Genomic DNA, 16,988 nt, shown 5'->3' with positions numbered 1-16,988 from the left:
ACCCAAAGCTGATGCTTCTCCATCCCCTTTGAGCTCTGCTGCTGGGGTCCATGGTTCCTTAGCTGGTGTTGCCAAGGCTCCTGTCACCTGGTCCCACTACTCATGACCTTGACGTGCAGCCCAGTGTGAGACCCGGAGAGAAGACAGAATTCTGTTCTCAGTGGGATAGACTATTTAAGCTTAGGCCTCTGCTTTAAGATTTGGGACTCCATTTTACCGTTTAGAGCTGTATGTATCAATGCCCCAAAGCAATTTTTCTGGGACGCATTTTGCTTTGAATTGGAAATACACTTTTGATGTTTTTTTATTTAATAAGGCACAGACACAGGACCATATCCATTATTTAGACTAGAACTTATTTTGCACTTGATGTAAGAAAAAAAAGCTGGTACACTTGTTCAGGGTAATTGCATAGAGTAGAATGAACCCAATTTATGTAAAGGATTATTGAAGGAATACAAAACTTCCAAAGTAAGCCTGCTAAATCATTCATTCAGTAAGTGATTGACATTTGCCCATATCGGGATCGTGGGCTTTGCTAGGTTTTAAAGCAAAGCAAAGAAGCAATTATTTAAAAGGGAACATGAAAACCGGCTTTGAAAGAGAGCAATCCTGGAGGGTGGATATATTTTAAGTGATTATTCTCTCTTAAATAATGTAATCCACAGGCCACTGAGTGAGGCCCCAGGAATCATCTCTCAGCCAACGTTTCTACCTGGCCATCTTTCCTAGTCTATCATTAAAACATATGTAAATGCAATGTAAATAAGGCCAACTACATTTTTAAAGGATAGTTATCTCTTATTCTTCTAGGGATTCCTATTTCATTTTAGGATTAAAAATGTTGCTATAAACTAAATGGGTGCAGTTGGGCTTAAAGTCTATTTCTGGAAATCCAGCTCCTTTGAAACTACTCGTTCCTATTACATTTCCAGTTAATATCTATAAATCCATCTGATGCTAAAAAATCTGATGTGAAGAAATTGTAAATCTAAGTCCTTTCCTCTGCTCTAGACATAGTATGTCCAGAATTTACGAAGAGGTAAATGTTAACATTTTTATCAGTTAATTGTTCTCTAGACTTAATGTCAGAAACATTTCACATTATTGAGAAGCAGGAAGGAACAAAAAAAAGAAAAGAAAAGAAAAAAGCAACTTTAATGGATTCCTCAGAGAGTTCCTTTCTGGATTGTAAATCATTGTTCTTATGTTTTCTCTTTGGCTGGGCTGTTTTAGGAGATACACAAATGAAATACAGGATGCAAATGAATCAAAGACTAACAAGACATAGGATAATATTAAAATAGTCCCACTTTGCCTGTATGGGACAAAGGCAGTCTACTCCATGAGGGGGATAAAAGCAAATATCAATGAAGGATTTTTACCCTTGTGAAAGTGCAAGCTTCCTTTACTTGGATAGAGCCATGTGGGGCGCCATCTTGTGATGAGGGCTGTAGGGATGCTGACAGGGGTCTGAAATGGGAGCCATATATGAACCCCCACCTGGAAGGAAGGAATGAACTTGGCGAGCTCAGGAGAAGCACCCACTGACAGTGTCTCTCTTGGCTGCGGGGTCTCGTGGATCAGTATACCAGTCGGTCAACCCACATATCAGTATTTTCTGCCTTTTAGAAACAATAATGGTATTGACCATTGCTGAGTGTGGTCTGTGTATTTACAGACTATCTTGCTTCAGATTGAAAAATACAGTTTGGGGGTCTGCTGTGTTGAGATCCCTCTAATTTTCTATTTGAATGTTTCCAGGCTTTGTAATTACACCATCATGTACTTAGTCATAATGAGTCAAGTTTAAACTGAATATGCTCTAGCACCCCCTTTTCATATATATTTTCTTTCCTTTTTTTTTAAGATTTTATTTATTTATCTGACAGAGAGAGATCACAAGTAGGCAGAGAGGCAGGCACAGAGAGAGGGGGAAGCAGGCTCCCTGCTTAGCAGAGAGCCCAATGTGGGACTCGATCCAAGGGCCCTAAGCCGAAGGCAGAAGCTTAACCCACTGAGCCACCCAAGTACCCCAATATATTTTCACCCCATATATCAAGTTTGGGGTCAACAAGTACAAGGAGTGTGGAAAAATACAATAATACATTGAAGGGCAGGACATTAAAAAAATTACCTCACTCTTCAAATTTTTTAAGGCTTAGAAAATCTGTTAGTATTTTTAAGCATTTTAAGAATTATTATAAACCCTCTTTTAGAGTATCTTCTGAGGGCATCTGGCTGGCTCAGTTGGTAGAGCATGTAACTCTTCATCTCAGGGTTGTGAGTTTGAGCCCCACGTTGGATATACAGATTGCTCAGAATGTCTGTCTTTATGGGTTGAGATCATATTCCTATTGTGAGCACACAGTAGAGCTCAATGAAAGCTTGTTTTCAGAATGAGTTACTTTAAAGAGATACTTGTTTCTCTTTTACCATAATAGGTAATATCTGTAAATAGTGTTATCTTTACCTATGATATTTATATAACAAAACTAAGTTCAGTATAAGAACTGATTTAAAGTAATACTATAAAGAACGGGAAGTTAAAGGTGGGAAATTAAAGGATTAAAAAAAAAAGTCTAGGATCTACCTGTGAATTTCTCAATATAGCATGCTTGGTCAGGAAAACGGAAATGAATACTGGTGAATGAACTTCAAATGAAGGGCAGGTATCAATATAAAGCCATGTAAATTTAAATTAACGTAAAGAAAACACAATTACTTGTAAAACCACCATATACAGTAAGAGACAGGATGCTTTCTTTCAACTTGCATTCTCCATACTGTCCGTGCAAAATTGCTCCTGGAGCCCTCCAAGGGGCGTCTGGGGCCAGATGTGGAGAAAACATCTGGTACATCTCGAAGCCATGTGACCTGCCCACCTCTTTAACTGGATGGAGTCTGGCCAGGTCCTGGCTGTGCTTCTGAGCCAGCCGTCTGGATGTGTGAGACCTGCAGCACGGGCAGCAGCAGCTGGAGGGCGTCCTGGATGTACGTGGTGCTGTTGCAGCCCTGAGAGGAGGGAGACACGTGCCTGAAAGGCTGCCTTCAGGGTTCAGTCCTGACAATTCTTCCCGCCTGATAACGGTGCCTCTCTTCAAACCTCACAATCTCTTATAATAGGCTCCCCTTAATGTTGGTGCTTAAAGCAAATGTAAACCTGCTCCTTTGGATGGAATGCATTCAGCTCTCTAACAGAGAGAATGTGCTCCACGCGAGGCAAATCATTTCCATCAATTTGGAGGGTACATGAAAATATGTATGCATTCATGACCCAGTATGTCTGGTCTTGCCCAGCTTGCCCATCCTTCTCCCAGCCCAAGCCCACTGTCCTGAAATAACACAAAAGCATAGGGTGCAGGAAGCCCAAGTGTGGGCTAGAGCGTGGGCTACATAAAGGGAACTGGAGATATTATAGCGCAATTATTCATGGCCAGTCCCTGAAGGCTGTCCTCCTGCACATGTCAGTCCTTTCTACTTGGCGTGGATATTTGGTGTTGCCATTCGTGTTCGGTGGTACCCCAACGTACAGCAGTGGACAGAGAGGCCATTTAATGTTTCAGGTCACTAAGTCATAAGAAAACTCCTGCTGGGGAAATGAATCAACACTTGACCGCGTATTCTTCACGACTGACATAGTAAATTAATTGGCCAATGCCTTCTGGGTGGCCGGGGGAGATATATTCTTGTTCCACAGTCTGCCTCTGACTGCCTGGCTTTCCTCTTAGCTGGGTCCCCCAGAGCCTTCCTCTCGGGCTCCTTGTCCCTGCTGGCTGACCTCACCCCCCACCACATGGCAGTGTCCCAAATGGTGATACTTGATGCCACTGCTTTGTTATATTTGCATCTTGGTAGTTTTCCTTAACATTAAGGCCAATTCCCACAGATGTCACTATAAGGATAGAGGTGGCCTTCCTTGACTTACATTTGGTAATTTCCAAACTCTGCAACTGACAGGCAACTTCAGCGTATGCAAAAAAACTGCTGGATATGCCTTGCTCATGTTCAAATTTCACCCCTTAACACCCATAGTTTCAACTCGGTGCCCTGAGGCTACAGATGGGCCAGTTCCTTAGAGTGAGGCCCCTCATGGAAGGTTTTCCTCCACCAGCCACAGGTGGAACACAGCACGAATGACGCCTCCCAGGCCCATTTTCTTCTCTCTTATGTCACTACTTCTGGCAAGACCAGAGCGGTCTACGGACAGCTTCATAGCAGTGTTACTCAGTCCTGGTGAGCCGGCAGGCCACGGAGTGAGCGAGTGGTCTCTGACGACAGAGCCTCTGGTCACTCAACAGGCAGACGCTAACCAGTCAACTGGTCGACCCCGCTCCTCTGAAGCCTAGATCCAGCTACACCACAGGTTCTCATGCATGAAGAGAAGTGCCCATTTTTACAGAAATCATCGAGCAAGAAGCCCTGGTTGCAGCCACTAATCAGAGTGTTAAATCTGGTGTGAAACTCGGTAGCAGAAATGTGCTTCTGCCAGAGGAAACAGGAACAGAAATAACGTGCAAGCTTAGCGTTTTCTCTTTATAATCAGGAATTCTTGAAAATTAGGGATTGTTGTTTCCCGCCACGGTTTAACAGCTGGTTGGGCTACACACATGTACTCAAAAAAAGGCTGTTAATGGCAAGATTTAGAATTGCAATAACACTCGCTGCCTGGGAAAAGGACAAAAAAAAAAAGGAGCTGTAACATTTGCTTTGATTCGAAGCACTTTCTCACTGGGGGCCACTTACCTCTAACAAGACGCTATTGATCATGGGGTTAAGGACCTCGGCCTTCTTGTCGCTCTGTGGAATCGAAAGAAAGAAATTGACAGATTAGGTGCTCCTACTGTAAGGCTTGCCACGTGAAATGTCATATGCTGGCTTTGTCGAGGGATCTCTTAAAGAGGAAGGTGAGGAGACACGGAATGCTTATTACAGACAAGGCTTCTCATTTAATTTTGACAGGAATTCCAGTAGGTAGGGAGATACGGTGATAACCGTCATTTAGAGATGAGAAACTAGGAATCAGGAAGGTTGAGGAACTGGTTTAAGGTCACACAGCTAGAAATTTAAACACAGATGTTTTTAATTATTGAAAGTTTGTAGCCCATCTGGGATTACAGAGGGTGAGTGAGGCTGAGTCCTACAAGCACAGTCTCTACTGAAAATGTTGCTGTTTTATTTATCATGATCTTTTTGCATTCATTTTCGTTTTTTAAATTTTACATCAGAATATCTATCTGGATGACTGATGTTGTTTCTTTGTGTGGGACAGGGTAATTTTTAAAATTTTGCAGGTGAGTTAAGTACCTTATTGACCCATCTAGTCCCAGCCCCAGTCCGTAGCCTTATTTTCTTTCTTGTTTTAAATGCAAAGATGGGTATTTTGTTATAGGGTATATTTTCCAGATTAGCAGCAAAAATAACATATTCTTTTTTTTAATGACCTTTTTCTTAATTTTTTTTTCTTTTTAAAGATTTTATGTATTTACTTGACAGAGAGAGACACAATGAGAGAGGGAACACGAGCAGGGGGAGTGGGAGAGGGGGAAGCAGGCTTCCCACTGAGTAGGGAGCCCGATGTGGGTCTTGATCCCAGGACCCTGGGATCATGACCTGAGCCAAAGGCAGCCACTTAATGACTGAGCCACCCAGGAGCCCATTAATTCTTCTTCTTCTTTTTTAATAAAAAGATTTATTTATTTATTTTAGAGAGAGAGGGAAAGCGAGAGAGCATGCTCTCTCTTGTGCACCAGCAGCAGGGAGGGGCAGAGGGAGCAGAAGACAGAAAACCCTCAAGCTGACTCCCTGTTGAGCGCAGAGAGGAGTGCGCTCATGGGGTTGCATCCCAGGACCTGAGATCATGATCTGACCTGAAATCAAGAGTCTGCCACCTCACTGAATGAGCCACCCAGGCACCCTGAAATTAACCATTCATCAATATCACTTCCAGACAGATCTGCAGATTCCAATTTGCAAACCATGAGTATATGAAAAGCCTGATGTTAAGTAGGTGTCCAAAAAGTGAGAGCTAGAGTTACTATCATTATTATTATTTTCACTATTAGTCTATCAATCAACAGTCTTCTATAAGTGTTCACTCTACTCTTAGACAATAAATAATTCAAGAGACTGGAAAGAGAGAGGGCAAGTTTAATAGGCTGGTTTTCCTTACTGTACCCAGGAGATTTTATGGTAAACAAAAGCATATAGATTAAATATATCTTTCCAGAGCAGCAAATTTCTATCAACACTGCTCTACTGAGGGCAAAGTAATATCTTACTGGGGAAAACACAATGGAGTCTTGGGGAAACACTCTTTAAAAACCCAGTCATTTCAGTAACTAACCAGAAAATCCATTATGGTATCTGCTTTCATGTTTATTTGATTATCAATAAACCTTTAAAATATAATCAAAACGAGGGCAATAAAATGACATTGGTTTTCAGAATCAATGGGATGTGCAAGCCATTTAAATGGAGTCTGGAGAGCGATACACACTCATTAACTTCAAGTTATGAATAATGGCTGTTTCAGAGAACAGAAACCCGATGTCCGTGATTCATCCCAGCACAAGATCGGGGGTGTTGCAGTGACGGGACGGCATTTCAGTAAACCCTGTTTAGCTCTAGCCTTTTCTTTCTCCAAAGTGGTAACCCGCGTCTTCTGGATTTTGTGAGCACAAACACCAGTACACATGTACAATATACGTGTGTACACGGGTGTAAGGGCAAGTGCACAACCAGTTGCTAGAACCTTGTTACTCAGAATGTACTATGCAGAATCTCAGTCCTCATCCCCAGGGTGAGGGCTCAGAACTTGCGTTTTAACAAGTTCTTTGGGTGATGTGCACTGCACTGGAAGACAACAGGTCAAAAGAAATGAGAAGCAACATCTGAGCACTACCCACGACTGTAAATAAAAGGATGTCCACCACGAGTCATAGAAACCATCCCTCTCTCTCTCTCTCTCTCTCTACACACACACACACACACACACACACACACACACACATCACTGCTAGATGGCCAAAGAGAAACCAACAGTTGGCCACCTGTCTGATGGGCGGCCACCTGGGATGTGAGCGATCAGTTGAGAGGGCTGGGGGCATTAGCCACCCCTTCCGGCCCCAGTTTCCCACCTCCAGAACTGGGGAAAGAGTGAGCAGAGGGTACAGAGAGCCTTGGGAAGCCGGGTGGCTGAGGCCGTCTCGTCCTGATTAAGACCTCACACGTTTCTGTTAAACTTGGCAGTCTCACCCCACAGCCCACAGGGGCCAGTTACTCAGACAACACTGAGCACATGAATGTGTTTGATCATGCCTATCATATCCATGAACTTCTCTCTTCTGCCCGTCACTCTGCCTACATACAGTAAAGCTCTCACTGCGGAAGCCCCCAAATCCTACAAGTATGAAAGCTCAAGTTTTACGAAATAGGAGAAGCAAACCAGATTCTTTGATGACAGAGCGAATAGGTAGTAGATGATTCAGCCCTAATTAATTGAGTCGCTTCTCTGCTGACAGGTCTATAGTCATTTCCACTTCTTTTGAGGACTGTCCTTGGCCTTGGCGGGGGTGGAGTGGGGAAGTGAACCCCAACAGCCAGCTCGGTCTGCATGATAACATCCTGCCCCCAGTCACTACAGGCGATACCAAGAGGACATGGGACCCACACTGCTGAGTCCTACAGCCTTCTCAGCCGGGAAGCCTGAATACGAATGGAAAGACACGGGGTCTGGGAAATGCTACAACTGAGTCACGTGAATGGCGAGACTTTGGAGAGGGAATATGTATTCTGCCACTGAGTCCCCCTAGAGGCTCACTTTCCTCCACTGCCTTTAATAAAGTCCCTTTCCTGGGTCGATTATATAGAGCTTGTTTCTGTTCCTTCCTGTTAAAGGCTGAGCTGAGTCCTCTCAGAGAGCTACAGTGCGGTCCTGCCCTCCAGGACATCGCAACGGGCCCTTCCTGGGAGACAGGGTCATTGCAGATGTCACAGGTTACAATGAGCCTTTTCAAAGTTGTTCCTTGTGCAACAGAAACACTACTCGCATGGCTAAGTCTTTTCTTTTGGTTCCACTTGAAGTGTAATAATAAAGTCAAGAAGCCTCTCACCTTGGGTGGCGTCCATACGCCAGGTTCTGAGGGCAACAGTGAATGCAAATATTCAAAATTATGCTAGTAGAGATTCTTGAATTATAGATCACAGATATTAATTAATGAAAGGAACCTTCATTCGGCTTCTATTTGTTTATTTATTTGAGAGAGAGCACCAGCTGGGCAGTGGGGAGGAGCAGAGGGAGACAGAGAAGCTGACTCTCTGCTGAGCCAGGAGCCCAACTCGGGACTGGATCCCAGGACCTCAGGGTCATGACCTGAGCCAAAGGTAGACGCTTAACTGACAGAGCCGCACAGGCACCCCTGACTTCTTTTTAAACAAATAAAGAAAATGAGGCCCACGGATATTTCAAAACCCACCTAATATCTTGTAAGTTGGAGATGGCAGGGTCAGAACTAGAACCCAGTCAGGTGAGAGTCCTAGGCCACCTGTCCTGACAGAAGGTGCTTCTGGCCTGGTTTTGGGAGACATCATGGCGCAGCGTCTGTATACGGAGCTATCAGAGAAGGCCTCCTGCACGTCTCCTCACACTTCCTCACAGACCCAGCTTCCATAAAGGGTGGGAGAAAGAATCAGTATTAGAAACTCACCCCAACAGTGGTTAAAAAATTCATAAACTTCTTTGATAAGGAGGCCACTTCTTTACACATTGCAGTAGTTAATCTGAAAGGAAAAAAAAAGTGGTTTTGGGGGACTTTCCATCAGATAAAATAATTTAACCCTCAAGACAATGGCTGGTATTGATACCATATTCCATTTAAAAGAACACACACAAATTTGAAGGTGTTTTGTGGAAATGTGTTCTCCAACAATTTCCATGACTCACGATTACCCTTGAATCGAATCCTGGTTTCCTCAGCATGTGTAGTTAACGAATAATTGCCTAATTCACCCTACCTCTTTTTAGAATCAAAAGCATGTGCAGGAAAATTTAAGGCTTGAGTGCCATATGTTTAGCAGTGTAAGCCTCTTGCCAAGTGAATTTTCTCTCGCTTTCTGGTCATTTTGAAATAATAATGAGCATTCACTGAGGTACTATGTCAAGTACTTTTTTTTTTTTTTAAGATTTTATTGATTTATTTGACAGAGGTGGGGGGGAAGGAGGCTCTCCACTGAGCAGGGAGCTGGACATGGGGCTCAATCCCAGGATCCTGGGATCATGACTTGAGCTGAAGGCAGATGTTTAACTGACTGAGCCACCCAGGAGCCCCATTAAGTACTTTAATATGAGTAATCATATTTAATCCTCACAGTGACCTTATGGATTACATTAATATCCCCATTTTATAGATGATAAAACTGGCGCTTAAGAAAGCTAAGCAACTTTTTTTTTTTTTTAAATAGGTCCTGCGCCCAACTTGGGGCTTGAACTCATGACCCTGAGATCCAGTCGCATGCTGTAAGGACTGAGTTAGCCAGGCACCCTAAGAAGCTTAAATAACTTGCGTAGGACATGCTGGGACAGAGCTGGGATTCAAATTCAAATGTCTGTTGATTTCTTGATTACATTTTTTATTAGATGCCTTATAATAAAGATCCTATAAAATCTGTTCTTAAGACTTATATCAAAACTCCCAAGTTCATTCTAGCCATTTGACTTGTAAGGATTTTCCCCAAGAAAATAAAGCAAGACAGGTGCAATATTTAGCAAATATTGCTTTGATGACAAAAACCGAAAACAACCCAGTTAACGTAATGATGTGAATATTTGTTTTCTTTTATAATTCATATAGATGACTTTTATGAATAGTGGTTAAAATGCTATTAGAAAAACAGTAACTCCAAGTCAAGAATCTTATATTTTAAAAGATCTAGTGAAATCGGTAGAGCTAAGCTTTTTTTTTCCATAAATAGGGGTTCTAAGTCATGTTTTTTGGTTTGTTGAACTCTATCTGTCCACCATCTCATCCATCCGTCCATCCGTCCATCCATCCATCATCCATCCATCCAACACTTATCTGCAGAAAGGTTCAGGAGTAAGGTCCAGGGATAGCCCAGAGCCATTTTGTCTATGTTCTTGGGCAGATGGGTGGAAAGGCACGTCTCATACAGACAAATGTGAGGTCTTGTTAGCTTTTGCTTGGCACAGCTTGGCAAGGTTGGGATAATCTGGACTGGAAATCAGAGGTGCTAAGAGTAAGGTCCAACTATACACATGTGGGGACTTCTGAACACTCTCCCTTTACAAACAAGTACCACACACATATAAAGAGCACTTAGAGGTTTTCCTCTCTATTTGAAACATCTCCTAATTTTCCCTTTCCTCTTCCTTCTATATACTAAGGTAAGTACATATTTTTTCTAAGTCTATTAAGTGCAGGATTGTGTAGTTCTTCTAATATCTTTCATTTTCACATGTTTAGGTAAGAACATCTAGACTCAATGACACAAAGTTACAAGTGAGGAGCAATCTACCAGCAGCACAGAGATGCAATACTGACTTTCTGGAAGGTTCTTTTTTTTTTAAAGACTTTATCTATTTATTTAACAGACAGGTCACAAGTAGGCAGGGAGGCAGGCAGAGAGAGAGAGAGGAGGAAGCAGGCTCCCCGCTGAGCAGAGAGCCCGATGTGGGTCTCGATCCCAGGACCCTGGGACCATGACCTGAGCAGAAGACGGAGGCTTTAACCCACTGATCCACCCAGGAGCCCCTTCTGGAAAGTTCTTTGACGAAACATTTGCTCCCCAATCTACGATGCCAAGTGCAGTCATAAGCAAAGACGAGTCAGCTAGCAAAGTGAATGGGGGTGTTGCGAAGCCTGTGTGTGTGTGTGTGTGTGTGTATCCATATATTTTTAGAAGGCTCTATTTTAATTCCTGTGTCTGTGTAGTAATGAGAAGGTGTTTGGATTTGTGCTAATTTTCTATACCATGCATAAAGCCACGTGCATAAAGTTAATGGCTTGTTTTCTAGCTCCATACCAACTGTTTTCATAGAAGCTCCATACTGACTATTTTCATGTATGTAAAGCCACATTGATACACATTTTTATTTCACTAGATCAACTAATCATAGTGGCTACTATTTGTTGAAGAATCTAACATATGACGGCACATATGCACACACATGCCATCCACAGGGAACTGGCTTACATCACCAACCATCTTTGCCAGCATTCAGAGTGCACAGAGCTGGTGTCAGTCCCTAGGAACAGCAGGGGTGTGTTTGAATATCTTTGCAAAGCTGGCTGAGAAGTTGCACGAAAAGATGTTCTTTCTCTATTCTTGTGGTGTGTTAAAAATGCAATTACTCTTAAAAGTCTGTACTTCTAAGACTTCGTTCTGTGAAAATAAACACTTATCCTTGAATGCTTTTGTGTGTCTTTCCTTAAGTCTCTTCATAAATAATTCCTAATTATTATTCTTGCTAACATGATTCAGCTAAGAATCCTGTGAATCCTAAGAGAGTCTATTTCTTAAGATGACCACAGAACAATGGAATTAGTTGACTTATAATTTAAAACTTTAGCAGCCTAGGGGGCATGTGTGTGAATGGCACACATATATAATATTGGAAACATAAGAATTAAAGTAACATTTACTTTATCAGAACTCTTGCTTGGTCCTGAGCTGGTTTTTCCTCTTCTTGCCCATGAAGAATTAATTCTGCTACTTTATGAAGCTGCTCGATACAGCGTGCTGTTACTTCTGCCAGACTTTCGATGGACAGCATATACACTTCCTGAAACAGATAAATGCAAGTAAGACAATTATCCACAGAGCAGAAGCTTTTTAAAAAACCCTGTGATGTGGGCACCTGGGTGGCTCAGTTGTTAAGCGTCTGCCTTCGACTCAGGTCATGATTCCAGGGTCCTGGGATCGAGTCCTACATGGGGCTCCTGGCTCCATGGGAAGCCTGCTTCCCTCTCCCTCTCCCCCTGCTTGTGTTCCCTCTCTCACAGGGTCTCTCTCTGTCAAATAAATAAATAAAATCTTTAACTCTATTAAAAAAAAAAAATTAAAAAAAAAAAAAAAGGGCGCCTGGGTGGCTCAGTGGGTTAAGCCGCTGCCTTCGGCTCAGGTCATGATCTCAGGGTCCTGGGATCGAGTCCCGCATCGGGCTCTCTGCTCAGCAGGGAGCCTGCTTCCCTCTCTCTCTCTGCCTGCCTCTCTGTCTACTGTGATCTCTCTCTGTCAAATAAATAAATAAAATCTATAAAAAAAAATTTAATAAAATCTTTACCAATAAATAAATAAATAAATAATAAACAAAAACCCCTGTGATATGGGGCACCTGGCTGGCTCAATCCATAGCACACGGGACTCTTGATCACAGAGTCATGAGTTCAAGTCCCAGTTGGGGGTAGAGTTTACTTATCAACAACTACCCTATAATGTTAACAGATATATATACAATTCTTTAAAAAAAAAAAAAAAAAAAGGTCTGAAAAGACTAACCAAAGGTTAATGGGCATATCTGATACTCTTCTAAGGAGAAACGCTGTGCTAAAAAGGAAGTATTGCCAGGCCCCCAGGTATACGGCAACCCTTACAACCGTGTCCCTAGTTCTCAGAGAGACTCTGGGCACACACCAGGGAGGGGCTCAAAAATGCTTGTGGAAGGGCGACTGAATAAAGAAACCTCAATGGCCATTTCTCTTTACAGTGACTGAATTTACAAAGTTAATTTCTGGGGGTGCCTGGGTGGCTTGGTCGGTTAAGTGCCTGACTCTCGGTTTTGGATCAGGTCATGCTTTCACAGTTGTGGGATCAAGCCCCCCATCGGACTCTGCACTCAGCGCGGAATCTGCTTCAGAGTCTCTCTCCCTCTCCCTCCCACTCACTCTCTCTCCCTCACAAATAAGTAAATAAAATCTTAAGAAAAAAAAAAAACACTTTCTCTAAAATGAAAATTCAATGTAAAAATGAAGTTACTACACACTCAGTTTTGAACACAGGCAGGCTATAAATTATGCACACATTAATTTATTAAACTACAGAATAAAAACTGTGGCCGTGAAATATTTTTGGGAAAAAAGCTTCAATTGCCTCATTAGTTTATGGGGCATAAAGACATTTTATAGTTACAAATTTGCATATCAGATGGAATTTTATTCTAATGATAAATCAAAGATGTTCTTGAGGATCTTTTTTCCATTAAATTAAAGCTCATGAAGCTCTGGAGGAAAATGACAACATCTATGATAAGTCATGAACTGCCCTGGCATTGAGAAATTTTAGTGTTTATCACATTAATCCTCATATTTCTATACTGTTGAAACAGGGCACAAATGAAAATGAAGTGGTTTCTCCTCACTCGAAATTCAGCTGCTAATAAAATTAAAGTCGTATTACTGCTCTTCAGGTAGCCACGCTCCAATAAATGTACCTCAACTGTATTAGTTCTCCTTTCTTCCTTTTTGTCTTCTTCAGGATTTTCTGGTTTCTCTTCCGTCTCTTCCTCTCCAGTGTTCTCCTCCGACGGTTCCGCCATATTTATGGACACCGTAGCCTCATCTTCTTCTACCCAGTCATGTGCTTTCTTCATGGCCTGCAAAGCCCGCACCAAGCCAAAGCAACTCATTCGTTATGCAAATCCAATACCAAGACTAGAGTACTGTTGCCCTCCACCTTCTGGGGTGATTCTCTGTACCTTTAAAAAGTTGATGGGGGCAAATCCTTTGTCTCCCTAAAAACACCTTGTTGGTGATTTCTGGTGACTCTCAAGTAAGGAAAGGGGCCAGAACAGAAAGGAAAGATGGAGAGAACACTGCGGACCCTTTTCAGAGATCACTGTAAAAGGATACACAGATTAAGAATAAAAACGACAGTGACCTTGAAAGAGTGACAGTATATTTTTCACTTTTCATGACCAACTATAAAAGAATAATCGTACTATATATATATATATATATATATATATATATATATATACAGGCGAGAGATTTAGCCAGGGTCATTGCTGAAGCCAATTTCCTCATTTGATATGTCTCATGAAGCCCTTAATGTTTCATGGACCTAATAATGTATGACACGGGGAGGATGAAGGATGGCTCAGCTCTTGCCCAGTCACGCCAGGGGAAGGAGAGGTGCCGTTGTGAAGACCAGGGGCTGCTCTGTGACTAGCTTCGTTTCACAAATACAGGCAGAGCAACCTGTGGCCGAAGGCATTACGGCTCACATGACAAAGCGGAGGGACCTCCCTTCCCTGTCACTCCCTGAATGGAGAAAGGGCAGCTCATCCAGCTTTTATCATTATAGCCTAAAGCTGTTTGCTTAAGTGCAAGCTATGTCTGGGTTTATGTTAAACTTGCTTCTCCTCTTCAAGCTCACCTGCTTTTGTCAACAAGCCAGTGGCACCTGGGAGGCACCACGGGACCCACGCGCGTGCGCGCGCGCACACACACACACACACACACACTCTCTCTCTCTCTCTCTCTCTCCCCTAGCAGAGGCAGGTGCTGCGCAGAGATGAATGAGGCAATTTCCCTGCTGTGTTCAAGTCACTGACCTGTCAGAACCGGTGACCTCTATCGAGATAAAGAAATTACTCATGTCTCCCCTCATTGCCTCATCCTGCCCTTTCCTCACCCGCCTTGATAAGTGTTACCTGCGTCCCCTACCGCTTGCTAAAGAGAAGGGAAAAAGAGAGAGAGAGAGAGTGAACAGGAAAAAGAACGCAGTTCTAAGTAATTAATAATGAGTGCCCTCATTAAGAAGCTCTACAGCAAGACCTCGCAAAACATACAATTGGAAGCAGCCAGAGTGACAAGGCTGGATCGTTCTAGCACACGGCGTGGCACCCGCATTCGGGGTGGGGTATCGGGGAGGAGACTCGTGGCTGACCTGGCTGATGGGCTTCTCTCTGCCTCATTCTGACTCGTCACCCCCACGGGGGTAAGGGAGATGGAATTTACAAAAGCCCTTTGGTGAGCCTGCACCCCTCTTCCTTCCCCGGTGCGGAAGATACCCACAGCTCCGATATACAAGTCTACCTTGAGGAGAAGTGACTTGTTCAAGGTCACAGGGTAATTACTAGTGACCTGTTGCATGTTCCCTCCCATCACATTTCTTTGTGTGGCTTCTGGGGATCATATTCTCCTCCCCTCCTGTGCCATTCGGGGCTTGGGGTTTGTCCATTTCAGGTGGATCACTTGAATTTTTACAACCAATACCCTAAAAAGAGCAACAACAATAAAAACTCTGATGTAGACAGTGCTGACCTTATTGAGCTTGTCAGGCGTGGCCGCGACGTGTAATTCAAAGAGAAGTTCTGTAAGCGTGCTAGCAAATTCTTCTCCCTTTTCCTCTGAGGCTGGAGACAGAAAATGACAGACGTCGGAAGCGTGATTTTTTTTTTCATCCTTCAAAATGTGGCAGTTCCCCTGACCTTACAGCCTGAAGTCAGAGTCAAAGTGGGGGGTTCAACAGTCACCACCCCCCGACTCCCCGCCTGCCAGAGAGCAGCTTAGGAGCACCCGCTGACAAGGACGACAGTCAGGCAGCCGGCTGCTGTCGCCATGCGAGGGGCTGCCCGAGCCTTGTGTTGTTTGAAGTTCTAGCTGGGAAGGGGGGGGGGACCCCCAGGCTGGCCTGAAGGCCACATGAGGACAGGGAGCGAGTGATCAGTCTTGCTTGCAGCTGTACATAATCAGTAGCTATCTGCTGAACGAATGACTGAACCAACAAATGAATGACGTAGCTCAGGTCTAGAAGACCCAGACAACAACATATTTATGACCTGGAGAATTGCTGTGCTTAGTACTGCAACCCTAGTAATACCCAGGACACCCTTTTATGGCCACAGAGCCACAGTGCTTAGCTAGCCGAACTCATCTCCACAAACCATATGCTATCAGAAGTAATGACACCGCATCTCTGGAGAAATGTCCCAAGGTTTCTGGGGATACCTGTTGGCCCTATACTACTTCTTACTATGCTTCCCTCCAGATGGAAGCTGCCTAAGGACAGACATGGTATTTGCTTCTGCTCATTCCTGAATTCGGAGTGTGTAACACAGTGCCTGGAACATAAGTGTTTAATAAATACTTGGTATTTATTTAACAAGTGTTATTTATTCATTCTAAGTATTTATTAAATAAGTATTTGTTAAATAATTTGTTGATAAATTGTAAATATGTAAATATGATAAATTGTATCATATAGAATAATATAGAGAGCACACAGAACACGGTATGCATACTACAGCCTCAGACAAAAATAAATGGATATCATTGGTGGGCAATAAAGAGAGATTTTTAAAAATTACAATCCTATTTCTTTTTCTCATTTGTATCTGCGGGTTGAAACCATTTTTAAAGTGTCCAAGTGCTGAAGAATTGATTGCATGGTGGGTTCATCACCACTTTGTATGTGGCGGGGAGATAAAAGCATCCTTCATCGGCCCTGATTACATCATCTGAAAATACTCTGGCTTATGTCAGTGGGTGAAGGCAGTAGCTTCAGGGACAGCTAAGCCATGTGAGAAAACCTGTATCTAGCACTTGGGTGTATGTGCTCTTTTCTGCTTTACAGACAAAATGGCTAATTAGCAGCTTGTGGAGATAGTCGGGGGTAACCTGCAGGTCTTTGTTCACAACACTGGGCTTCATCACATCATCTAGAATCCGCATATTCTCGGGGGATAGACACATTAATAAACAGAATAGAGAAATAAAACATATATGTCAGATGGTAAGTTTTATGGAGAAGTATAAACCGAGGCAGAGGAACAGGGATGGCTGGGGGTCGGTCGGGAAACGAGAGGGGAACTGACAAGATGCCATTTGAGTAATGAACTGAAGGGAGGGGGTGAGTAACACCAGATGGGGAGCGGGCAGAGCTGTCCAGCCAACTCGAAGTCCCAGAGGGAGTGTGCCCGGCTTGCTCAGGGACAGCAAGGAGGCCAGGGTGGCCGCAGCAGGGGCGGG

General features: G+C 43.2%; 1 protein-coding gene across 5 annotated transcripts in view; it reads right to left on the bottom strand.

The window, feature by feature from the left end:
* Window positions 1-286: 286 nt before the first annotated feature.
* FAM114A1 (family with sequence similarity 114 member A1) overlaps window positions 287-16,988 on the bottom strand; it is an 88,065-nt gene continuing 71,363 nt past the window's right edge. For all 5 annotated transcript variants that reach the window (XM_059382530.1, XM_059382500.1, XM_059382540.1 and 2 more), the window contains 6 exons: window positions 15,282-15,373; window positions 13,448-13,609; window positions 11,661-11,800; window positions 8,709-8,781; window positions 4,747-4,800; window positions 287-3,015 (listed from right to left, as the gene is read on the bottom strand). In XM_059382530.1, coding sequence (XP_059238513.1) covers window positions 2,890-3,015; window positions 4,747-4,800; window positions 8,709-8,781; window positions 11,661-11,800; window positions 13,448-13,609; window positions 15,282-15,373 — 647 coding nt within the window. In that variant the 3' untranslated portion in view covers window positions 287-2,889. The remainder of the gene's footprint in view (window positions 3,016-4,746; window positions 4,801-8,708; window positions 8,782-11,660; window positions 11,801-13,447; window positions 13,610-15,281; window positions 15,374-16,988) is intronic.

Source organism: Mustela nigripes, chromosome 1, assembly GCF_022355385.1.
Source record: "Mustela nigripes isolate SB6536 chromosome 1, MUSNIG.SB6536, whole genome shotgun sequence".
Lineage (NCBI taxonomy): Eukaryota > Metazoa > Chordata > Mammalia > Carnivora > Mustelidae > Mustela > Mustela nigripes.
The sequence above is the reverse complement of the archived record's forward strand: the minus strand, read 5'-3'. Positions and strand labels throughout refer to the sequence as shown.